The sequence below is a fragment of the Lichenostomus cassidix genome, chromosome 25, assembly GCF_008360975.1.
Source record: "Lichenostomus cassidix isolate B80296 chromosome 25, HeHo_3.0, whole genome shotgun sequence".
NCBI lineage: Eukaryota > Metazoa > Chordata > Aves > Passeriformes > Meliphagidae > Lichenostomus > Lichenostomus cassidix.
Window position 1 is genome coordinate 4134024 of NC_139505.1, and position 26214 is coordinate 4160237.

Genomic DNA, 26214 nt, shown 5'->3' on the forward strand with positions numbered 1-26214 from the left:
CCTGAATTCACCCAAATTCTCCTGAATTCTCCCAAATTCTCCCAAATTCTCACAGATTATCCCAAATTCTTCTGAATAATTCTCCCAAATTATCATGAATCATCCCAAATTTTCCTGAATAATTCTCCCACATTATCGTGAATCATCCCAAATTCTCCCAAATTCTCCCAAATTATTCTCCCAAATTCTCCCAAATTATTCTCCCAAATTATCCTGAATATTTATCCCAAATTCCTCTGGAATTCTCCCAAATTATCCCAAATTCTCCGGAATAATTCTCCCAAAATCTCCTGAATTCTCCCCAGTAATTATCCCAAATTCTCCTGAATAATTCTCCCAGAATATCCCAAATTCTGCCAAATTCTCCCAAATCATCCCAAATTCCCCGAAATTCTCCCAAATCATCCCAAATTTTCCTAAATTCTCCCAAATTCTCCCAAATAATTATCCCAAATTATCCCAAATTATGCCAAATTATCCCAAATTTTCCTAAATTCTCCCAAATAATTCTCCCAAATTCTCCCAAATAATCATGAATTATCAAATTCTCCCGAATAATTATCTCAAATCCCCCCGAATTCTCCCAAATCCCTCCCAAATCATCCCAAATTCCCCCAAATTCTCCCAAATCATCCCAAATTATCCCAAATTATCCCAAATTTTCCTAAATTCTCCCAAATTCTCCCAAATAATTCTCCCAAATTCTCCCAAATAATCGTGAATTATCAAATTCTCCCGAATAATTATCTCAAATCCCCCCGAATCATCCCAAATTCCCCCAAATCCCTCCAAACCCCTCCCAAATCATCCCAAATTCCCCCAAATTCTCCCAAATCATCCCAAATTCCCCCAAATTATCCCAAATTTTCCTAAATTCTCCCAAATTCTCCCAAATTCTCCCAAATCATCCCAAATTCCCCCAAATTATCCCAAATTTTCCTAAATTCTCCCAAATTCTCCCAAATAATTCTCCCAAATTCTCCCAAATAATCATGAATTATCAAATTCTCCCAAATAATTATCTCAAATCCCCCCGAATCATCCCAAATCCCCCCAAATCCCTCCAAACCCTCCCAAATCATCCCAAATTCCCCCAAATTCTCCCAAATCATCCCAAATTTCCAAATTATCCCAAATTTTCCTAAATTCTCCCAAATTCTCCCAAATTCTCCCAAATAATTTCCAAATCATCCTAAATTCCCCCAAATTATCCTAAATTTTCCTAAATTCTCCCAAATTCTCCCAAATTCTCCCAAATAATTCTCCCAAATTCTCCCAAATAATCGTGAATTATCAAATTCTCCCGAATAATTATCTCAAATCCCCCCGAATCATCCCAAATCCCCCCAAACCCTCCCAAAATCCCCCAAATCTCCCGAATTCTCTCCCTCAGGAGGAGGACGACTACGACGTGATGCAGGACCCTGAGTTCCTGCAGAGCGTGCTGGAGAACCTGCCGGGCGTCGATCCCAACAACGAGGCGATCCGCAACGCCATGGGCTCCCTGGCCTCCCAGGCCAGCAAGGACAGCAAGGACAGGAAGGACGAGGAGAAGAAATGAGAAATCCCAAAAAAAACCCCAAAAATCCCGCGGTGAGGAAATCGGGAGTTCGGGAATAAAACGATTTTTTGTTGGGATTTTCGGGAATAAAATTAGGATTTGTTGGTCTATTGGGTTTTGGGGTTTTTGTTGTGGTGAGGTTGGCAACAGGTGAATCCCAGAAAATCCTGAATCCCAAAATTCCCAAAGATTGAGGATTTCCAATATCAGAATCCCACAAAACCCCAAATCCCATAAAACCCCAAATCCCAAAATTCCCAAAGATTGGGGATTTCCAATATCGGAATCCCATAAAAGCCCGAATACCAGAATTCTCAAAAACTGGAGATTCCCAACATTAGAATCCCAAAATTCCCCAAATCCCCTGTTGAGGAGAATCCCAAACTTTCCAGAATTTGGGGATTCCCAACATTGGAATCCCATAAAACCCTAAAATCCCTAAAGACTGGAGATTCCCAATATCAGAATCCCATAAAACCCCAAATCCCAAAATCCCCAATATCAGAATCACATAAAATTCTGAATCCCATAAAACCCCAAATCCCAAAATTCCCAAAGATTGGAGATTCCCAATACCAGAATCCCATAAAATTCTGAATCCCATAAAACCCCAAATCCCAAAATTCCCAAAGATTGGGAATTCCCAACATCCCAATCCCATCAAAGCCCAAATCCCAGAATTCCCAAGGATTGGGATTTTCCCTCTCCCACCCCTGCAGTGACCCCATGGGCTCCTTGGCCAGCAAGGACAGCAAGGACAGGAAGGACGAGGAGAAGAAATGAGAAATCCCAGAAAAATCCCAAAAATCCAGCGGTGAGGAAATTGGGAGTTCGGGAATAAAACGATTTTTTGTTGGGATTTTCGGGAATAAAATTAGGATTTGTTGGTCTATTGGGTTTTGGGGTTTTTGTTGTGGTGAGGTTGGCAACAGGTGAATCCCAGAAAATCCTGAATCCCAAAATTCCCAAAGATTGAGGATTCCTGATATCAGAATCCCATAAATCCCTGAATCCCAAAATTCCCAAAGATTGGGGATTTCCAATATCAGAATCCCCCAAAACCCCAAATCCCGGAATTCCCAAAGATTGGGGATTCCCAACATCCCAATCCCATAAAACCCCAAATCCCCTGTTGAGGAGAATCCCAAACTTTCCAGAATTTGGGGATTCCCAACATTGGAATCCCACAAAACCCCAAATCCCAAAATTCCCGAAAATTGGGGATTCCCAATCTCAGAATCCCATCAATCCCTGAATCCCCAAATTTCCAAAGATTGGAGATTTCCAATATCAGAATCCCACAAAACCCCAAATCCCAAAATTCCCAAAATTGGGATTCCCACAAATCCCCAAATCCCTGGAATTCCCCTTCTGACGTCACCGTGTCACGTGCCGCTGGGCGTGGCCTGCCCGCCTAGCCCCGCCCCCTGCAGCGCTCCCAGCATCCCCCGCGCGCTGTTTACAGCCAAACCGAGAGGCGTGGCTTGGCTCTTGATTGACAGATCTCCCGACCAATCAGCGGGCGCGAAGAGCGGATGTTGTTCTCCGGGCGGCCAATGGGATTGAGAGCAGGGCGGGGTTTGTGCTGATTGACAGCTCCGGCAACCAATCAGCGGCCGCGCTCGGCTTGGCGGGCTTTTGGTCTCTCCAGCCAATGGGAGAGCGAGGATTAGCGGCGGCTCTGATTGACAGCGCTCTGCACCAATCGCATCGCGCCGTAGCGGAAGTGGGCGGGGCATCGCTCAGAGCGCGCTGTGATTGACAGCTCGGGCAGCCAATGGGAGGAGAGGACTGGCGGCAGGGCGGAGCCGGGCTGGCAGCGCCTGGCCGGATCGACAAACCGCCATGGAGCCGCGATGGCCGCCGCGACCCGCGCTGGACCTGCGGCGAGATTCAACCAATGAGAAGCGAGAATTGCAAGGGGGGGATTGACTGACAGCGCGCTCAGCCAATCAGCAGCGAGTGCGACAGCGCGCTGCACCAATAGGACGCGATAGCGGGGCGGTGGGCGGAGCTTAGGGCTTTGAATGACAGCCGAGCGCCCAATCAACACCCCCACGTGGGGCGGGGCGCGCTCAGCCAATGGGGAGTGCGGCCAGCCGCGCGCCGCCTTGAGCGACAGCTGAAAGAACCAATCAGAGTGCAGATTTCACTGAGTGACAGGCGGCTCAGCCAATCGGCGCGCGGCGGCGGGGCGGGCGCGCGGCGCGGCGTGAGGGGGAAGAAGCAGGAAGCGGCGGAGGGAAGAGCGGCGCTGAGGGGCCGAGCGGGAGCGCGGATAACAGCGGGAGAGCGGCGGGGAGAGCGGCCGGAGAGCCGGGAAAAGGACCGGAACCCGAGCGGGAGAACCGGAGGGGCAGCCGGGGAGCTCCCCGGGCGGGCAGCGGCAGGTAGGGCGGGAGGAGGGGAGGAGAGGCCTGAGGGGTCAAGGCCTGAGGGGAGGGAGGGAGGGAGGGAGAGGCCTGGGCGGGAAGCGCGGCCTGAGGGAGTGAGGGAGAGGAGGGGGAAAGCAGCCTGGAAATGAAGGGGTTTTGAGGGGTTTGGGGTTATTCGTTATCCCGGAAAAATCCCGAGAGTTTGGGGGGTTTAATGGTCATTCGTTTTCCCCCAAAAATCCTGGAATTTGGGAGAATTTAGGTAGGGTTGCGGTAATCCTTACCTCCCAAAAATCCCGGGATTTCGGGGGGTTAATGGTCATTTCTTTTCCCAGAAAATGCTGGAATTTGAGGGGTTACTCTTTTTCCCAAAAAAATCTCGGGGTTTCGGGGGGTTAATGGTTATTCCTTATCCCGGAAAAATCCTGGAATTTGGGGATTTCACGGTCAGAGTTTTCCTAAAAAAATCTCGGAATTTTGGGGGGTTAATGGTCATTCGTTATCCTGAGAAAATATCTGGGTTTTGGGGGGTTTATGGTTATTCCTTATCTCAGAAAAATTCCGCGATTTTGGGGGGTTTATGGTTATTCCTTATCCCGGAAAAATCCCGGGATTTTGGGGGTTACGGTGACACTTTTTCCCGGAAAAATATCGGGATTTTGGGGGGTTTATGGTTATTCCTTATCCCGGAGAAATATCGGGAGTTTGGGGGGTTTGTGGTTATTCCTTATCCCAAAAAAATCTCGGGGTTTTGAGGCGCTACGGTGACTCTTTTTCCCAAAAAAATCTCGGGATTTTGGGGGGTTTATGGTTATTCCTTATCCTAGAAAAATCCCGGGATTTTGAGGGGTTACGGTGACTCTTTTTCCCAGAAAAATCTCGGGGTTTCGGGGGATTAATGGTCATTCCTTATCCTAGAAAAATCCCGGGATTTTGGGGGTTTATGGTTATTCCTTATCCCAAAAAAATCCCGGGATTTTGAGGGGTTACGGTGACTCTTTTTCCCAGTAAAATTCCGGGATTTCGGGGGATTAATGGTCATTCCTTATCCTAAAAAAATCCTGGAATTTGGGGGTTTCACGGTCAGACTTTTCCCTTGAAAATCCCGGGATTTCGGGGGGTTGCAGTTATCCCTTATCCCAAAAAAAATCCCGGGATTTTGGGGGGTTACGGTGACTCTTTTTCCCAGAAAAATTCCGGGATTTCGGGGGATTAATGGTCATTCCTTAGCCCCAAAACATCCTGGGATTTGGAGTGTTTAATGTTATTCCTTTTCCCCAAAAAATCCTGGAATTCGGGAGGGTTGCGGTTATCTTTATCTCCCAAAAATTCCGGGATTTCAGGGGGTTAATGGTTATTCCTTATCCCAGAAAAATATCAGGATTTTGGGGAGTTACGGTTATCCCTTATCCCAAAAAAATCTCCTAAAAAATCCTGGGATTTCGAGGGGTTAATGGTCATTCCTTAGCCCAAAAAAATCCTGGGATTTCAGGGTTTCACGGTCAGACTTTTCCCAAAAAATCCTGGGATTTTGGGAGGTTATGGTTATCCCTTATCCCAAAAAATCTCCTAAAAAAATCCTGGGATTTTGGGGTCTTAATGGTCATTCGTTTTCCCAAAAAATCCCGGGATTTCGGGGGGTTGTGGTTAACCCTTATCCCAAAAAATCCTGGAATTTTGGGGAATTAATAGTCACTCCTTTTCCTAGAAAAATCCCGGAATTTCGGGGAGTTACGGTTCTCAATTATCCCAGAAAAAATCCTGGGATTTCGGGGGGTTATGGTTATCCTTTATCCCAAAAAAATCCTGGAATTTGGGAGGATTCATGGTCATTCCTACCCCTCAAAAATCCCAGGATTTTGGGGAGTTATGGTTATCCCATTTCCCAGAAAAATACTGGATTTTGGGGGATTAACGGTCATTCCTTCTCCCAAAAAAATCCTGGAATTTGGGGGGGTTACAGTTATCCTTTATCCCAAAAAAATCCTGGAATTTCAGGGTTTCACGGTCAGACTTTTCCCAAAAAACCCTGGAATTTCGGGCAGTTACAGTTATCCCTTTTCCCAGAAAAATCCTGGAATTTTAGGGGAGTTAATAGTCATTCCTTATCCTAAAAAATCCTGGAATTTTGGGGAGTTAATAGTCATTCCTTATCCTAAAAAAATCCTGGAATTTGGGGGTTTCACGGTCAGCCTTATCCCAAAAAAATTCCAGGATTTTAGGGAATCACAGTCATTCCCATCCTGGAATTTTGGGGAATTTTATCTTCCCTCCTATCCCAAAAAAATCCCGGGATTTGAGGAGATCATTCCCTAAATCTGGGAGTTTTTGGGAATTCCCAGTTTTCCCAAAATCCAAAAAAATCCCAAAATGATTTTTGGGAATCACCATCAGCATTTCCCTGGAATTTTGGGGAGTTCTTCCCACCAGGAATTCCCAAAATTTAGCTTTTTTTGGAATTTTGGGGAGTTATTCCCACCCAGAATTCCCAAAAATTTAGCTTTTTTTTGAATTTTGGGGAGTTATTCCCACCGGGAATTCCCAAAATTTAACTTTTTTTTTAATTTTGGGGAGTTTTTCCCACCAGGAATTCCCAAAATTTAGCTTCTTTTGGAATTTTGGGGAGTTCTTCCCACCAGGAATTCCCAAAAATTTAACTTTTTTTTTAATTTTGGGGAGTTCTTCCCACCTGGAATTCCCAAAAATTTAACTTTTTTTTTGGAATTTTAGGGAGTTATTCCCACCTGGAATTCCCAAAAATTTAGCTTTTTTTTAATTTTAGGGAGTTATTCCCACTGGGAATTCCCAAAAATTTAGCTTTTTTTTGAATTTTAGGAGTTCTTCCCACCAGGAATTCCCAAAAATTTAGCTTTTTTTGGAATTTTAGGAGTTCTTCCCACCAGGAATTCCCAAAAATTTAGCTTTTTTTTGGAATTTTGGGGCGTTATTCCCACTGGGAATTCCCAAAATTTAGCTTTTTTTGGAATTTTGGGGAATTCTTCTCACCAGGAATTCCCAAAAATTTAGCTTTTTTTGGGGAGAATAAAAAATTAAAATTCCCCCAAAAATTCCTGATTTGAATTCCCAAATTCCTGAGGGAATTTCTTGGTTTTTCCAATTATTTTTAGGAGAAAGAATTTCAAAAATTCCAACGGTTTTGGGTGGGAAAATGTGGGAAAAGTGGAATTTTCCAGGTCTGGAATAATTTAATTAATAAATTTAATTAATAAATTTAATTAATAAATTTAAATAATAAATTTAATTAATAAATGTAATCAATAAATTTAATCAATGAAATCATAAATTTCCCAATAAATTTTGGGAAAACTCCTGATGGATTTCGGGTTGGGAAAATTGGGAATATTTTGGGAAAATAAAGAGGAAAATTGGGATAAGGAAAAAAAAAATTTGGGGAAAAAAATGGGAATAAAGGGAAATTTGGGATTAGGAAAAATAACAGGAAATTCCTGCTGTTCCTCCTGGTTTTTTGGGAATTTGGGAATTTTGGGAATTTCTCTGATTTTAGTGGGAAAAAAAATGGGAATTTTGGAGAAAATTCACTTTGGAATTCTGGAATGAAGGAAAAAACCAAAAAAAGGGAATTTTTATTTTCTGGGAATTTTTTCCAGGAATTTTTTCCAGGGAATTTATATTTTCCTGGGAAATTTTTCCAGGTTTTTAATTTTTAATTCCCAAACCATTTTTTAATTCCCAAAATGGTTTTTTGTTCCCAAACCATTTTTTAATTCCCAAAATGTTTTTTGTTCCCAAACCATTTTTTTAATTCCCAAAACATTTTTTATTCCCAAAAAATTTGTTTTTATTCCCAAAACATTCTTTTAATTCCCAAACCACTTTTTTATTCCCAAAAAATTTCTTTTATTCCCAAAACATTTTTTTATTCCCAAAAATGTTTTTTTATTCCCAAAACATTCTTTTTAATTCCCAAAACATTTCTTTAATTCCCAAAACACTTTTTTAATTCCCAAAATATTTTTTATTCCCAAAATGTTTATTTTATTCCCAAAATATTTTTTAAATTCCCAAACCATTTCTTTAATTCCCAAACCATTTTTTAATTCCCAAAAAATTTCTTTTATTCCCAAAACGTTTTTTAATTCCCAAAACATTTTTGATTCCCAAACCATTTAATTCCCAAAAATTTCTTTTATTCCCAAAATATTTTTTATTCCCAAAAATTTCTTTTATTCCCAAACCATTTAATTCCCAAATAATTTCTTTAATTCCCAAACCATTTTTTAATTCCCAAACCACTTTTTTAATTCCCAAACCACTTTTTTAATTCCCAAAACAAACCCAAAATATAAAATTTTTTAAAAACATTATTTATTTATTTAAATCATAACTTATTTTTTAAAATTATAATCTATTTATTTAAAAAATCAATTCCATTTATTTTTTTCCCCTCAAATCCCAATAAAATTCCGAATCCCTGGGAAGCTCTGGAACATTCCAAATTCCCATTTTTCCCATTTTTTTGATGGAATTCCAGGAGAATCCTCTTGCTTTGACCTCGAGGAGTTAAAAATAAATCCAAATTAATCCTATTTAATCTCCTGCCGGGAAAACTTCTGGAATTTTCCCATTCCTGACCCCAAATCCATGGAAAAAATGGGAAAAAAACCCACTTTGGGCAACTTCCTGATCCTGGGTTGGGCTGGAAGAGGGAAAAATTGGGAATTTTGGGGAATTCCTGGTTTTCCAGCCTTTTTTCCCACATCCCAAATGGGGAAATATGTGGGAAATGGATCCTGAAAATCCCAAATGTGTTCCTGGTTTGTCATCCTGGGGTTGAGTTGGGGTTGGAATTGGGATTGGAATTGGAATTTGGATTGGAATTAAGATTGGAATTGGGATTGGAATTCGGATTGGATTTGGGGTTGGATTTGGGATTGGAATTTGGGATTGGAATTGGGATTGGATTAGGGGTTGGAATTGGGGTTGGAATTGGGATTGGATCTGTGGTTTCCCATCTCAAATCCAGAGGGAATTTGGGATTGGAATTGGGATTGGAATTTGGGTTGGAATTTGGGGTTGGATCTGTTTCCCACCTCAAATCCATAGGGAATTTGAGTTGGAATTGGGGCTGGAATTTGGGATTGGAATTGGATTTGGAATTGGGATTGTAATTAAGATTGGAATTGGGATTGGAATTTGGGGTTGGGATTGGAATTCGGATTGGATTTGGGATTGCAATTGGGGTTGGAATTTGGGATTGGAGTTGGGGTTGGAACTGGGATTGGAATTTGGGGTTGGATTTGGAATTGGAATTGGGATTGGAATTAAGACTGGAATTGGGATTGGAATTTGGGGTTGGAATTGGATTTGGAATTGGGTTTGGAATTAAGATTGGGATTGGGATTTGGGGTTGGAATTTGGGATTTGATTTGGGATTGGAGTTGGGGTTGGAATTGGGGTTGGAATTTGGGTTGGATTTGGGGTTGGATTTGGGACTGGGATTTGGGGTTGGAATTGGGGTTGGATTTGGGGTTGGGATTAAGATTGGGATTGGGATTTGGGGTTGGAATTGGGGTTGGAATTTGGGGTTGGATTTGGGATTGGAGTTGGGGTTGGAATTGGGGTTGGATCTGTTTCCCACCTCAAATCCAGAGGGAATTTGGGATTGGAATTTGGGTTGGAATTGGGATTGGAATTAAGACTGGAATTGGGATTGGAATTTGGGATTGGAATTGGGATTGGATCTGTTTCCCACCTCAAATCCATAGGGAATTTGGGGTTGGAATTGGGGTTGGAATTGGGATTGGATCCATGGCTCTTTTCTCTCAAATCCTGAGGAATTTGGGATTGGAATTGGGATTGGGATTGGAATTGGGGTTGGATCTCAGTTTTCTCACCTCAAATCTATAGGGATTTAGGTCTGGAATTGGGATTAGAATTGGGATTGGATTTGTGGCTCTTTTCCCTCAAATCCAGAGGAATTGGATTGGGATTGGATCTGAGGTTTCCCACCTCAAATCCCAAGGAATTTGGGCTGGAATTGGGATTGGATCTGTAGCTGTTTCCCCTCAAATCCAGAGGAATTCGGGATTGGAATTTAGGGCTGGAATTGGTGTTGGAACTGGGGTTGGATCTGATTTTCCCATTTTCTACATTCCAAAATTCCCATTTCCCATTTTCTATTTTTCTATTTTCACTATTCCTATTTCGCATTTTCTATTTCTGTATTTTCAATATTCCCATTTCCCCATATTCCCATTTTCCCATTTTCAACATTCTCAAATTCCCATTTCCCAATTTCCCCATTTTCCCATTTCCCATTCCCCGTTTCCCATTTTTTATTTTCCCGTTTCCCATTTTCCTATTTTCGATATTCCCATTTTTGATATTCCCATTTTCTATTTTCCCATTTCCAATATTCCCAAATTCCCATTTCCCAATTTCCTCATTTTCCCATTTCCCATTCCCCATTTCCCATTTTTTATTTTCCCATTTTCCCATTTCCCCTTTTCCCACTTTCTATTTTCTTATTTTCGATATTCCCATTTTCAACATTCCCATTTTCCCATTTCCCCATTTTTTCCCAAATCCCCATTCACCCCAAACTCCCTCTCCCCAGCCATGGGCGACATGAAAACCCCGGACTTCGACGACCTCCTGGCCGCCTTCGACATCCCCGACATCGACGCCAACGAAGCCATCCACTCCCACCACGAGGAGCCCGAGCCCCACGGCAAACCCATCCCGGCAGATCCCAACCCCGGCGCCGACCACGTCCTTCCCCACGCCGACATCTCGGCCGTCAGCGTCATCGTCAAGAACACCGTGTGCCCCGAGCAGCTGGAGAGCCCCGAGCCCCGCGGCAAGGACGTCGCCCCGCGGCTCCTCCAGAACGGATTCGGCGCTTCCGACATCCCCAAATCCCCCAGTTCCCGCGGGGTTGAGGGTTCATCCAACGGGGAGTGCTGGGGGAAGGAGAAAAACCCCAAAACTTTGGATATTTTTTCTCACTTCAGCCCCGATCCCAACGAGGACGGCGCCAACCTCATCGACAGGGCGCGGGAATGCAAAGCCAAGGAGAAATCCCTCGCTGTCCCCTCGTTGTCACCGTCACCGACTCCATCCTTGGATTGTAAAGAACCACTGGGAGAATCCACGGAAAGCTTGGATCCCAATTTTCCACCCTCATTCCGGCCGGGATCCGGCGGATCCCATCCGGTCGCGCGGATCAAGAAGGAAGATTCCGACCCTGAGGATCATCCTGGCCGGAGCTGCAGCCCCAAAGGACTGGCCGTGACCCTCGGGGACAACCCCCTGGAGCACCTCAAATCCGTCACCGTCCGCTACTCCCGCGATTCCCCGGCGGCGCCGTGGCCGGGATCGGAGCCCGGCGGGAATTCCGGCAGCTCCGAGCTCAAGCGTTCCCCGGGAAGCCCTCGGGAATCTTTTTCCTCCCCAGGAATCCACATTCCTCCTTCTCCCAAGGAAATTTCCCTGAAGGAAGAGCGGGAAATGCTGGAGAAATCCGCGGGAAGCGCTTCCAGCGCCGAGGAGGAGGAGGAGGAGGAAGAGGAGGAAAACACCAACTCTCCCACCTCCAGCTCCTCCCGGCCCCTCAAAGTTCGAATCAAAACCATCAAAACCTCCTGCGGCAGCATCACCAGGACAGTCACCAGGGTTTCCTCGGATTCCGAACCCACCAGAGCCGAGAATTCCCAGGAAACCTCTCCGGAATGTTCCGGCGCGATCACCCCGGAGCCGTCCAGGGAGAAACCGGATGGTTTGAAGAGCCCCGAAGGAGCCAAGGTGGTCAGTGTCCAGCTGGGCGGCGGCGCCAAGCTGAAGGGCGCCGTGCTGCCCGTCGCCGCCATCCAGAGCGCCAGCAGCGCCATGCTGATCGCCGCCAGCGTCGCCCAGCAGAAATCCACAGCATTCCCGGGAAAACCCGGAAAAATCACCGCCAAGAACATCCTGAACTTGGTTCCTCAAGCTCTTCCCAAGGGAGATTCCAGGAATAACGGGAACGTGGGGAAGGACGGAGGAACGGGGCCGGCCAAGGCGGCGCCGAGCGCGCCGGGCTCCGTCATCTCCCGCAGCCAATCCAGCCTGGTCGAGGCTTTCAACCGGATCCTCAACAGCAAAAACCTCCTCCCCACCTACAAACCCAACCTGAGTCCTCCGGCGGATTCCAGCCTGGCTCTGCCACCCTTCGGCTACCGCTGTTTGGAGTGCGGAGACGCTTTCGCCCTGGAGAAGAGCTTGGCTCGGCACTACGACCGCCGCAGCATGCGCATCGAGGTCACCTGCAACCACTGCTCCAAGCGCCTGGTGTTCTTCAACAAGTGCAGCCTGCTGCTGCACGCCCGCGAGCACAAGGACAAGGGCTTGGTGATGCAGTGCTCCCACCTGGTCATGCGGCCCATCGCCCTGGAGCAGATGATCGGCCAGCCCGACATCACCCCGCTGGTGTCGCTGGCGTTGCCGGCGGGGAAGGTGGCGCAGGACGGCGGGAGCGCCGGGGCGGAGCTGCCGGTGTTGCCGTTGCCGGGGTCGGGGTCGGGCTCGGGGTCGGAGCAGGGCAGCTATAGTTGTTTCAGGTGTTTGGAGTGCAAGGAGCAGTGCAAGGACAAGGCAGGGCTGGCGGCGCATTTCCAGCAGGCGGCGGCCGGAGGAGGAGGGAGCACGGTGAGAGGGGAGAGGGGGAGAGAAGGTGGGAAGGTGGTGGGAGATGATGGGATGGTGGTGGGAAAGGGGCAGGAGATGATGGGAAGGCAGTGGGAGAAGGTGGGAAGGTGGTGGGATAACAGTGGAAGAAGGTGGGAGGTGGGAAGAGGGCAGTGGGAGAAGGTGGGAGGTGGTGGGAAGGTGGTGGAACAAGGTGGGATGGTGGTGGGACAAGGTGGGATGGTGGTGGGACAAGGTGGGATGGTGGTGGGAGAGCAGTGGGAGAAGGTAGAAGGTGGTGGGAGAGCAGTGGGAGAAGGTAGGAGATGGTGGGAGGTGGTGGGACATGGTGGGAAGGCACTGGGAGAAGGTGGGAAGGCAGTGGGAGGTGGTGGGAGAACAACAGGAGAACAGTGGGAGAAGGTGGGAGATGATGGGAAGGTGCTGGGAGATGGTGGGATGGTGGTGGGAAAAGGTGGGAAGGTGATGGGAAAGCAATGGGAGAAGGTAGAAGGTGGTGGGACAGCAGTTGGAGATGGTGGGAGAAGATTGGAGATGGTGGGAAGGTGCTGGGAGAAGATAGGAGGTGGTGGGAGGGCAATGGGAGAAGGTGGGAAGGTGGTGGTAGAAGGTAGGAGATGGTGGGAGAAGGTGGGAGATGATGGGATAGCAGTGGGATGATGGGATGGTGGTGGGACATGGTGGGAAGGCACTGAGAAAAGGTGGGAAGGTGCTGGGAGATGATGGGAGAAAGTAGGAGGCGGTGAGAGATGATGGGATGGTGGTGGGAGATGGTGGGAGAAGGTGAGAAGGTGCTGGCAGGTGATGGAAGAAGGTAGAAGGTGGTGGGAGAGCAGTGGGAGAAGGTGGGAGATGATGGGATGGTGGTGGGACATGGTGGGAAGGCACTGGGAGAAGGTGGGAAGGTGCTGGGAGAAGGTAGGAGGTGGTAGGACGGGGGAGGGAGAGGGGCCAGGAGAGGATGGGAGAAGGTGGGAACATGGCGGGACAAGGTGGGATGGTGGTGGGAGAGCAGTGGGAGAAGATAGGTGGTGGGAGAAGGTGGGAGATGATGGGATGGCAGTGGGAGATGATGGGAGAACAGTGGGAGAAGGTGGGAGATGATGGGAAGGTGGTGGGACATGGTGGGAAGGCACTGGGAGTAGCTGGGAAGGTGATGGGAGTGCAGTGGGAGAAGGTAGAAGGTGGGAGATGGTGGGAGATGATGGGATACCAGTGGGATGATGGGAAGGTGGTGGGAGAGGGGCAGGAGGTGATGGGAGGGAGAGAAGTGGGAGAAGGTAGGAGATGGTGGGAGATGGTGGAAGGTGGTGGAAAGGTGGTAGGAGAGCAGTGGGAGATGATGAGTTGGCAGTGGGAGGTGATGGGAGAAGGTGGTCAGGCACTGGGAGATGATGGGAAGGTGGTGGGAGAAGGTGGGAGGTAGTGGGAGAAGGGCAGGAGAGGATGGGCGAAGGTGGGAACATGGTGGGAGAAGGTAGGTGGTGGGAGAAGGTGGGAGATGGTGGAAAGGTGGTGGAAGAGCAGTGGGAGATGATGGGAAGGTGCTGGGAGAAAGTGGACCCAGTCAGAAGCCAAACCCCACAGCCAAACCCCACAAATCCCAATCCCAGTCAGAACCCCGTCCATCCCAGGGCCAAATCCCAGTGAGAATTCCATCAATCCCAATCCCAATCAGAATTCCACGAATCCCAATCCCAGTCAGAACTGAATGAATCCCAATCCCAGGGTCAAATCGCAGTCAGAATGCTGTGAATCCAAATCCCGGCCAGAATCCCCCCAGTCCCAGTCAGAATCCCATGAATCCCAACAATCCTACAAATCCCAATAATCCCAGTGAGAATCCCAAATCCCCCAGGTGTGCTCGGCGTGCCCCATGATGCTGCCGAACCGCTGCAGCTCCAGCGCCCACCAGCGCATGCACCGCAGTCATCCTCCCAATCCCATATCCAAATCCCAATAATCCCACCAATCCCAATCCCAATCAGAATTCTATCAATCCCAACCCCACATCCCAATCCCAGTCAGAATCCCATGAATCCCAATCCCAGTCAGAATTGAATGAATCCTAGAATCCCAGTCCCACATCTGAATTTCACGAATCCAAATCCCACATCCAAATCCCACGAATCCCAATCCCAGTCAGAATTCCATCAATCCCAGGGCCGAATCCCACTCAGAATCCCACAAATCCCAATCCCATAAATCTCAAATTCCCAATAATCCCAATAATCCCATCAATCCCAAATTCCCCAGGTGTGCTCGGCGTGCCCCATGATGCTGCCGAACCGCTGCAGCTCCAGCGCCCACCAGCGCATGCACCGAAATCCCACTCTGAATCCCACCAATCCCACATCCAAATCCCACCAATCCCACTCTGAATCCTACCAATCCCAATGCCACAAATCCCAATCCCACTCAGAATCCTACAAATCCCAATCCCAGTCAGAATCCCACGAATCCCAATAACCCTACGAGTTCCAATCCCAGTCAAAATCCCACCAAACCCAGTCTGAATCCCACCAATCCCACATCCAAATCCCACCAATCCCAGTGAGAATTCCATCAATCCCAATGATCCCAATAATCCCAACAATCCCAAATTCCCCAGGTGTGCTCGGCGTGCCCCATGATGCTGCCGAACCGCTGCAGCTCCAGCGCCCACCAGCGCATGCACCGCAGTCATCCTCCCAATCCCATATCCAAATCCCAATAATCCCACCAATCCCAATCCCAATCAGAATTCTATCAATCCCAACCCCACATCCCAATCCCAGTCAGAATCCCATGAATCCCAATCCCAGTCAGAATTGAATGAATCCTAGAATCCCAGTCCCACATCTGAATTTCACGAATCCAAATCCCACATCCAAATCCCACGAATCCCAATCCCAGTCAGAATTCCATCAATCCCAGGGCCGAATCCCACTCAGAATCCCACAAATCCCAATCCCATAAATCTCAAATTCCCAATAATCCCAATAATCCCATCAATCCCAAATTCCCCAGGTGTGCTCGGCGTGCCCCATGATGCTGCCGAACCGCTGCAGCTCCAGTGCCCACCAGCGCATGCACCGCAGCCGCCCTCCCCACGTCTGCCCCGAGTGCGGCGGCAACTTCCTGCTGGCCAACTTCCAGGGACACCTGCGGGAGTCCTGCCTGCACTTCTCCCGCAGGGTGGGGTACAGGTGGGTGAAAATCCCGGGATTTTGGGGAATTTGGGGGATTACAGGGGGTGGGGAGTGCGAAGATCGTGGGGTGGTGGTGTTGTCCTTGGAAAAGTCCCAAAAAATCCCGTGGATTTGGGATTTGGGGAATGGAAATGGTTGGATTTGATGATCCCAGAGCATTTTTCCAGCATAAAAAATTCCAGAATTCCAGGGATTGGGAATTCCAAGAATCCTGGGGTGTTGGTGGAGTTGTTTTCCGTGGAAAAGTCCCAAAAAAATCCTGTGGATTTGGGATTTGGGGAATGGGAATTGTTGGATTTGATGATCCCAGAGACTTTTTCCAGCATAAAAAATTCTAGAATTCCAGGGATTGGGAATTCTGAGAATCCTGGGATGGTGGTGGTGTTGTTTTCCGTGGAAAAGTCCCCAAAAATCCCGTGGATTTGGGACTTGGGGAATGGGAATGGTTGGATTTGGTGATCCCAGAGGGTTTTTCCAACTGAACAAATTCCAAGGATTGGGAATTCTGAGAATCCTGGGATGGTGGTGGTGGTGGTGGGGGAGTTGTTTTCTGTGGAAAAGTCCCAAAAAATCCCATGGATTTGGGATTTGGGGAATGGAAATGGTTGGATTTGGTGATCCCAGAGGGTTTTTCCAACTGAAGAAATTCCAGGATTTCAAGGATTGGGAATTCCGAGAATCCTGGGGTGTTGTTTTTCGTGGAAAAGTCCCAAAAAAATCCCGTGGATTTGGGATCTGGGAATGTGGGAATGGTTGGATTGAGTGATCCCAGAGGGTTTTTCTGACTTAAGGAATTCCAGGATTTCAGGGATTGGGAATTCTGAGAATCCTGGGCTGTTGGGGAAGATGTTTTCCATGGAAAAGTCCCAAAAAAATCCCATGGATTTGGGATTTGGGGAATGGGAATGGTTGAATTGGGTGATCCCAGAGGGTTTTTCCAACTGAAGAAATTCCAGGGATTGGGAATTCTGAGAATCCTGGGGGGGTGGTGGTGGTGGTGGAGTTGTTTTCTGTGGAAAAGTCCCAAAAATATCCAATGGATTTGGGATTTGGGCAATGGGAATGGTTGGATTGGGTGATCCCAGAGGGTTTTTCCAACTGAAGAAATTCCAGGATTTCAAGGGTTGGGAATTCTGAGAATTCCAGGAATCCCAGGGATTGGGAATTCTGAGAATCCTGGGGTGGTAGTGGAGTTGTTCTCCATGGAAAAGTCCCCAAAAAATCCCATGGATTTGGGATTTGGTGATCCCAGAGGGTTTTTCCAATTTAAGAAATTCCAGGATTTCAGGGATTGGGAATTCTGAGAATCCTGGGATGGTGGTGGTGGTGGGGGAGCTGTTTTCCATGGAAATGTCCCCAAAAAATCCCATGGATTTGGGACTTGGGGAATGGGAATGGTTGGATTTGGTGATCCCAGAGACTTTTTCCAGCATAAAAAATTCCAGAATTCCAGGGATTGGGAATTCTGAGAATTCCAAGGCATTTGAAGTGGCAGTGATGGATAAAAAAAGAATTTTTACCCACAGAAAGATCCCCAAAAAAAGAACTTTTACCCACGGAAACATCCCAAAACCACCCCATGGACACTCCAATCCCCCTCCAAATCCACCCTCTCACCCCAAACTCCCCAAGAACTCCCAAAATTCCCCAATTTCCCATTCCAAAATCCCCCAAATTCCCCATTTTCCCATTCCAAAATTCCCCAATTTCCCATTCCAAAATCCCCCAAATTCCCAATTTCCCATTCCAAAATCCCCCAAATTCCTGAATTTCCCATTCCCAAATCCCCCAAATTCCCGAATTTCCCATTCCAAAATCCCCCAAATTCCTGAATTTCCCATTCCAAAATCCTCCAAATTCCTGAATTTCCCATTCCAAAATCCCCCAAATTCCCGAATTTCCCATTCCAAAATCCCCCAAATTCCCCAATTTCCCCCAAATTCCCAAATTTCCCATTCCAAAATCCCCGAATTTCCCCCAAATTCCCAAATTTCCCATTCCAAAATTCCCCAATTTCCCCCAAATTCCCGAATTTTCCATTCCCAAATCCCCAAATTCCTGAATTTCCCATTTCAAAATCCCCAAATTTCCCAATTTCCCATTCCAAAATCCCCAAATTCCCCAATTTCCCATTCCCAAATCCCCCAAATTCCCCAATTTCCCCCAAATTCCTGAATTTCCCATTCCCAAATCCCCCAAATTCCCCAATTTCCCATTCCAAAATCCCCCAAATTCCTGAATTTCCCACTCCAAAATCCCCCAAATTCCTGAATTTCCCATTCCCAAATCCCCCAAATTCGCAAATTTCCATTCCAAAATCCCCCAAATTCCTGAATTTCCCATTCCAAAATCCCCAAATTCCAATTCCCCAATTCCCTGAATTTCCCATTCCAAATCCCAATTTCCCCAAATTCCTGAATTTCCCATTCCAAAATCCCCCAAATTCCCCAATTTCCCATTCCAAAATCCCCCAAATTCCCGAATTTCCCATTCCAAAATCCCCCAAATTCCCCAATTTCCCCCAAATTCCCAAATTTCCCATTCCAAAATCCCCCAAATTCCCCAATTTCCCATTCCAAAATCCCCCAAATTCCTGAATTTCCCACTCCAAAATCCCCCAAATTCCTGAATTTCCCATTCCCAAATCCCCCAAATTCGCAAATTTCCCATTCCAAAATCCCCCAAATTCCTGAATTTCCCATTCCAAAATCCCCCAAATTCCCCAATTTCCCCCAAATTCCCTGAATTTCCCATTCCAAAATCCCCGAATTTCCCCCAAATTCCTGAATTTCCCATTCCAAAATCCCCCAAATTCCCCAATTTCCCATTCCAAAATCCCCCAAATTCCCGAATTTCCCATTCCCAAATCCCCCAAATTCCCCAATTTCCCATTCCCAAATTCCCCAAATTCCCGAATTTCCCATTCCAAAATCCCCAAAATCCCAAATTTCCCTCTCTCCCAGGTGCCCCAAATTCCCGAATTTCCCATTCCCAAATCCCCAAATTCCCCAATTTCTCATTCCCAAATCCCCCAAATTCCCCAATTTCCCATTCCAAAATCCCCCAAATTCCTGAATTTCCCATTCCAAAATCCCCCAAATTCCCGAATTTCCCCCAAAATTCCTGAATTCCCATTCCCAAACCCCCAAATTCCCCAATTTCCCATTCCCAAACCCCCAAAATCCCAAATTTCCCTCTCTCCCAGGTGCCCCAGCTGCTCGGTGGTGTTCGGCGGCGTCAACTCCATCAAGTCTCACATCCAGAGCTCTCACTGTGAGGTTTTCCACAAATGCCCAATCTGCCCCATGGCCTTCAAATCAGCGCCCAGTGCTCATGCCCACGTGTACACCCAACATCCTGGCTTCAGCAACCAGCAGTCCAAGTGAGTATTCCCAAAAAAAAATGGGAATTTGGCCTTGGAATGGTGGGAATTTGCTTTTCTCCCTTTGCTCTTTTGTTCTGCTCTTTGCCTTTTGCTTTCTCTTCTCTTCTCTTCTCTTCTCTTCTCTTCTCTTCTCTTCTCTTCTCTTCTCTTCTCTTCTCTTCTCTTCTCTTCCCTTTTTCCCTTTTTCCCTTTTTCCCTTTTTCCCTTTTTCCCTTTTTCCCTTTTCCCTCCTTATTCCTCTCTTCCTTTTTTCTTCTATTTTCCTTTTTCCCTCTTCCTTGTCTTTTTTCCTTTCCCAATATTCCCTTTTCCCTTCCCTGCTCACACCCACATGTACACCCAGCACCCAGGCTTCAGCAACCAGCAGTCCAAGTGAGTATTCCCAAATAAATCTGGGAAAAAAATGGGAAAAAAATGGGAAAAATACTGGGAATGGATGGAATTTTCCGTTCTGTCTTCGCTCTTTTGTTTTGCTCTTTATCCTCTTCTCTTCTCTTCTCTTCTCTTCTCTTCTCTTCTCTTCTCTTCTTCCTTTTCCTTTTCCTTTTTCCCTTTCCTCCCCTTTCCTCCCCTTTCCTCCCCTTTCCTCCCCTTTCCTCCCCTTTTCCCCCTTTTTTTCCCCCTTTTCTCTTTCTCTTCTTATTTCTTGTTTTCTCCTTCTTTTCCCTTTTCCTCTTCTCCTTTCTCTTCCCTTCCCTTTTCCCTCCTTATTACTCTCTTCTCCTTTCTCTTTTCCCTCCCTTTTCCCTCTTTTCTCTTTTCCCTTCATTTCCCTTTTCCGTCTTTATTCCTCTCTTCCTTTTTTCTTCTATTTTCCTTTTTCCCTTTTCCATGTCCTTTTCCCTTTTCCTTTTCCCCTTTTATCCCTTTTCCTTTCCCTTTTCCCATTTCCCTTTTCCCTGCCCACACCCACGTGTACACCCAACACCCAGGGTTCAGCAACCAGCAGTCCAAGTGAGTATTCCCAAAAAAACCTGGGAATTTGGCCTTGGAATGGTGGGAATTTGCCCTTTGCCCTTTTTTTCCCCCTTTTTTTTCCCTTTGCCCTTCCCTTTTCCCTTCTTATTCTTTTCCCTTTTCCCTTTTTCTTCTTATTTCTTGTTTTCTTCTCGTTTTTGCTTTTCCTTATCTCTTTTTCTCTTTTCCCTTTTTCCCTTCTCCTCCTTTTCTGTTCTTTTCCCTTTTTCCCTCCCTTTCCCATCCCTTTTTTCTCCATTTTCTCTTTCTCCTCCCTGTTTTCCTCCCCTCCTTTCCCCTCCTTTCCTCCTCACTTTCCCCATTCTCCCCTGACCCCAAATCCCAGCATTTCCCTTTTCCCAGCATGATTTAATCCCAAATTTTCTCTGTTCCAGGATGATCTACAAGTGCGCCATGTGTGACAGTTTTCACGCACAAGGCTCTGCTCTCCTCTCACTTTGACCAACATCTCCTCCTGGCATTTCCCTTTTCCCAGGCTGATTTCCCAGGATAATCCCCAGAATTTCCCATGATAATTCCCAGAATTTCCCAGGATTTTCAGGATTAATTCCCAGGATAATTCTGGAATTTTCTCCTCCCCAGGATGATCTACAAGTGTGCCATGTGTGACAGTTTTCACGCACAAGGCTCTGCTCTGCTCCCACTTTGACCAATTTCTCCTCCTGGCATTTCCCTTTTCCCAGGCTGATTCCCAATGTAATTCCTGGATTTCCCAGGATTTTTTCCCTGTTTTTTTCCAGGATTTTCCCAGGATAATTCTGGAATTTTCTCCTCCCCAGGATGATCTACAAGTGTGCCATGTGTGACACAGTTTTCACCCACAAAGCTCTGCTCTCCTCCCACTTTGAGCAGCACCAGCATTTCCCTTTTCCCAGGCTGATTTCCCAGGATAATCCCCAGAATTTCCCATGATAATTCCCAGAATTTCCCAGGATTTTCAGGATTAATTCCCAGGATAATTCTGGATTTTTCCCTGTTTCCTAGGATGATCTGCAAGTGCACCATATGTGACACAGTTTGCACACACAGAGCTCTGCTCTCCTCCCACTTGGAGCAGCACCAGCATTTCCCTTTTCCCAGGCTGATTTCCCAGGTTTTTCCAGGCAGATTCCCAGGATTTTTCAGTATTAATTCCCAAATTTTCTCTTTCCCAGGATGATCTACAAGTGTGCCATGTGTGACACAGTTTTCACGCACAAGGCTCTGCTCTCCTCTCACTTTGAGCAGCATCTCCTCCCGCAGCGCGTCTCCGTGTTCCGCTGCCCGCAGTGCCCGCTGCTCTTCGCCCAGAAACGCACCATGCTCGAGCACCTCAAGGTCTGGGAGATTCCTGATGGAATTTTGGTCGGGAATGAGGGAATTCTGGTTGGGAGTGGCGAAGTTTTGGCCGAAAATGATGAAATTCTGGCCGAAAATGATGGAATTCTGGTCAAAAATGATGGAATTCTGGTCAAAAATGGAATGCTGGGTGTGAATGACAAAATTCTGGCCAAAAATGGCGAAGTTTTGGCCAAAAATGATGGAATTCTGGTCAAAAATGATGGAATTCTGATCAAAATGATGAAATTCCAGATGGGAATGATGGAATTCTGGTAAAAAAATGATGAAATTCTGGTCAAAATGATGAAATTGTGGTCAAAAATGGAATTCTGGTTGGGAATGGCAAAATTCCGGCCAAAAAAGGCAAAATTCCGGCCAAAAATGGCAAAATTCCGGCCAAAAATGATGGAATTCTGGATGGGAATGATGGAATTCTGGCCGAAAATGATGAAATTTTGGTCAAAAATGGAATTCTGGTTGGGAATGGCAAAATTCTGGCCAAAAATGGCAAAATTCCGGCCAAAAATGGCAAAATTCTGGCCAAAAATGATGAAATTCCAGATGGGAATGATGGAATTCTGGTCAAAAATGATGGAATTCTGGTCAAAAATGGAATGCTGGGTGTGAATGACAAAATTCTGGCCAAAAATGGTGAAATTCTGGCCAAAAATGATGAAATTCTGGACAGGAATGATGGAATTCTGGTCAAAAATTATGAAATTCCAGATGGGATTGATGGAATTCTGGTCAAAAATGATGAAATTCTGGTCAAAAATGGAATTCTGGTTGGGAATGGCAAAATTCCGGCCAAAAATGGTGAAATTCTGGCCAAAAATGATGGAATTCTGGATGGGAATGATGGAATTCTGGTCAAAAATGGAATTCTGGTCAAAAATGGTGATATTCTGGTCAAAAATTATGGAATTCTGGTCAAAAATGATGGAATTCTAGCCAAAAATAATGGAATTGTTGCCCCAGGAGAAGCCCAAAGCATGGGATGGGATGGGATGGGATGGGATGGGATGGGATGGGATGGGATGGGGAGGTTTGGACTGGCCTGGGTGGAATTTGATGTTTCTTTCATCCCAAATTCCCTGCTGAGCCCAAATTCCCTCGTCAGGGAAAATTCCCAACTCCAAACCCAAATCCCAAACCTGGAATTTCTGCTGCAGGACACCCAGCAACCCCAAAATCCAATCCCAAATTTCCCCTTCCCAAACCTAATCCCCAACTTCAAACCCCAATCCCAAACCCGGAATTTCTGCTGCAGGACATCCACCAACCCCAGAAATCCAATCCCAAACCCCAAAAATCCAATCCCAAATCCCAAAAATCCAATCCCAAATCCCGAATTTCTGCTGCAGGACACCCAGCAACCCCAAACCCCGATCCCAAATCCCAGAAATCCAAACCCTAATCCCAAACCCAACTCCCAAACCCCAATCCCAAATTCCCCTTTCCCAAACCCAATTTCAAATTCCAAATTTCCCCTTCCCAAACCCAAAATCCTATCCCAAATCCTTAAATCCAATCCCAAATCCCGAATTCCCTCCTCAGGAAGAATTGCCAACTCGAATCCCAAATCCCGAATTTCTCCAATCCCAAACCCTAGAAACCCAATCCGAAATCCCAAAATCCAACCCCAAATCCCAAAATCTTATCCCAAAACCCCAAATTTTCCCCCCAGAACACTCACCACCCGCCGTACCCCAAGGACGATTCCTCCAAGCAAACCCCGCCAACCCTCCTCACCCCAAAACCCGAACCCAAATCCCAAAATTCCCCCAATCCAAATCCCAAATTTCCCAAATTCCCCCGCAGAACACCCACCAACCCCAAAACCCAATCCCAAATCCCAAATTCCCCCAATCCAAATCCCAAATTTCCCCGCAGAACACCCACCAACCCCAAAACCCAATCCCAAATCCTAAAATTCCCAAAATCTAATCTCAAATTTCCCAAATTTAGCCTACAGAACACCCACCACCAGCAGCAATCCAACCCCAAATTTCGAATTCCCTCCTGAGGAAAAATTCCCAACCCCAAAACCCAATCCCAAATACCAAATTTCCCCTTCTCAAATCTCAAATTCCCAACTCCCGAACCCCAATCCCAAATCCCAAATTTCCCCCACAGAACACCCACCAACCCCAGAAATCCAATCCCAAATCCCAAATCTCCCCAATCCAAAACCCAATCCCAAATCCTGAATTTCCCCTCCCAAACCCCAGAAATCCAATCCCAAATCCCACATTTCCCCTTCCCAAACCTCAAATTTCCTCCTCAGGAAAAATTCCTAAATCTAATCCCAAATCTAACCCCAAATCTAATCCCAAATCCCAATTTTCTCCCCAGAACACTCACCACCTGCAGCACCCCAAGGATGACTCCTCCAAGCAAACCCCCCAACCCTCCTCACCCCAAAACCCGACCCCAAATCCCAAAATTCCCCCAATCCCAAATTTCCCCACAGAACACTCACCAACCCCAGAAATCCAATCCCAAATCCCAATTTCCCTCCTCGGGGAAAATTCTCAACTCCCGACCCCAGTCCAAAATCCCAAATTCCCCAATCCTAAATCCCAAATTTCCACTACAGAACACCCACCAACCCCAGAAATCCAATCCCAAATTCCCTCTTCCCAATCCATACCCCAATCCCAAATCCTGAATTCCCTCCTTGGGAAAAATTTCCAAATCCAATCCCAATTGCCAAATTTCCCTGCAGAACACCCACCAACCCCAAAACCCAATCCCAAATCCTAAAATTCCCAAAATCTAATCTCAAATTTCCCAAATTTAGCCTACAGAACACCCACGAACCGCAGCAATCCAACCCCAAATCCCGAATTCCCTCCTGAGGAAAAATTCCCAACCCCAAAACCCAATCCCAAATCCCAAATTTCCCCTTCTCAAATCCCAAATTTCCCAAAATCTTATCCCAAACCCCGAATCTAACCCCAAATTTCCCGTTTTTTCCCCCACAGAACACTCACCACCCGCCGCACTCCAAGGACGACTCCTCCAAGCAAACCCCCCAAACCCTCCTCACCCCAAAACCAGAACCTCTGGACCCTCCTGTCCCCAAACTCTCGGAGGATTCCTCCTCCTCCTCGGAGGACGAGGAGCCTCCCAGCTCCCCGGAGCTGCGCAAGTCCAAGCGGCGATTCGCGCGCAAATCCGGGAGCAAAGGCAAGGGCAGCGGCTGGACCTGCGGCGTGTGCCACTCGTGGTTCCCCGAGAGGGACGAGTACGTGGCGCACATGAAGAGGGAGCACGGCAAGGTGGGGAATTTTGGGGATTTTTTGGGGATTTTTGGGGATTTTTTGGGGATTTTTTGGGATTTTTTTGGGATTTTTGGGGATTTTTTGGGGGAATTCCGTCAGAATTTTGGGGGAATTTTTTGGAATTCTGAGGGGATTTTGGTACGTGGCGCACATGAAGAGGGAGCACGGCAAGGTGGGGAATTTTGGGGATTTTTGGGGATTTTTGGGGATTTTTTGGGGATTTTTGGGGATTTTTGGGGGATTTTGGGAATTTTTGGGGATTTTTGGGGAGATTTTGGGGGAATTTTGGGGGAATTTTAGTACGTGGCGCACATGAAGAGGGAGCACGGCAAGGTGGGAATTTTGGGGATTTTTGAGGATTTGGGATTTTGGGGATTTTGGGATTTTGGAAGTTTTGGGATTTTGGGGATTTTGGGGATTTTGGAGGTACAGAAATTTTGGGGGAATTCTGGGGATTTTGTGGGAATTTTAGTACGTGGCGCACATGAAGAGGGGAGCACGGCAAGGTGGGGATTTGGGGATTTTAAGTTTTTGGAAATTCTGGGGAGTTTTGGGGATTCTGGGGGTTTTTTTGGGGAATTTTTGGGAATTTTGGGGGAATTTTAGTACGTGGGGCACATGAAGAGGGAGCATGGCAAGGTAAGTGGGGAATTTGGGGATTTTTTAGGGGGATTTTGGGGGAATTTTTGGGAATTTTGTGGGAATTGTAGTACGTGGCGCACATGAAGAGGGAGCACGGCAAGGTGGGGATTTTTTGGGGATTTTTTGGAGATTTTTGGGGATTTTTTGGGGATTTTTGGGAATTTTGGGGAGATTTTGGGGGAATTCCGTCAGAATTTTGGGGGAATTTTTTGGAATTCTGAGGGAATTTTGGTACGTGGTGCACATGAAGAGGGAGCACGGCAAGGTGGGGATTTTTTGGGGATTTTTTGGGGATTTTTGGGGATTTTTTGGGGATTTTTTGGGGATTTTGTGGGAATTCTTTGGGAATTTTGGGGGAATTTTAGTATGTGGGGCACATGAAGAGGGAGCACGGCAAGGTGGGTGGGGAATTTGGGGATTTTTTGGGAATTTTTGGGGGATTTTGGGGGAATTTTTGGGAATTTTGTGGGAATTTTAGTACGTGGGGCACGTGAAGAGGGAGCACATGAAGATGGGGATTCCCAGGGATTTTTGGGAATTTTTGGGGAATTTTGGGATTTTGGGGGAATTTTGGGATTTTGGGGAAATTTGGGGGAATTTGTGGATTTTATGGATTTTGGGGAAATTTGGGGATTTTGGGGGAATTTGGGGATTTTGGTTTTGAAATTTGGGGGGATTTGGGGGAGTTTTAGTAGGTGGAGCACATGAAGAGGGAGCACGGCAAGGTGGGGATTCCGGGGATTTTTGGGGATTTTTTGGAGATTTTTGGGAATTTTTTGGGGATTTTTTGGGAATTTTCAGAAATTTGGGG

The 26214-nt window shown here is 46.6% G+C and overlaps 3 protein-coding genes across 3 annotated transcripts in view; 1 reads left to right on the top strand and 2 right to left on the bottom strand.

Annotated features, from left to right (window-relative positions):
• LOC146427387 (zinc finger protein 687-like) overlaps positions 1 to 26214 on the bottom strand; it is a 99273-nt gene that overhangs the window by 57073 nt on the left and 15986 nt on the right. The window lies entirely within an intron of this gene.
• LOC146427388 (26S proteasome non-ATPase regulatory subunit 4) overlaps positions 1 to 26214 on the bottom strand; it is a 93609-nt gene that overhangs the window by 25926 nt on the left and 41469 nt on the right. The gene's annotated exons all lie outside the window — the stretch shown is intronic.
• The window catches only part of LOC146427390 (zinc finger protein 687-like), a 31179-nt gene continuing 8728 nt past the window's right edge, over positions 3764 to 26214 (top strand). Inside the window, exons 1-6 of the mRNA XM_085082666.1 lie at positions 3764 to 3951; positions 10535 to 12600; positions 15610 to 15788; positions 18997 to 19173; positions 21309 to 21471; positions 24462 to 24758. Coding sequence (XP_084938792.1) covers positions 10537 to 12600; positions 15610 to 15788; positions 18997 to 19173; positions 21309 to 21471; positions 24462 to 24758 — 2880 coding nt within the window. The 5' untranslated portion in view covers positions 3764 to 3951; positions 10535 to 10536. The remainder of the gene's footprint in view (positions 3952 to 10534; positions 12601 to 15609; positions 15789 to 18996; positions 19174 to 21308; positions 21472 to 24461; positions 24759 to 26214) is intronic.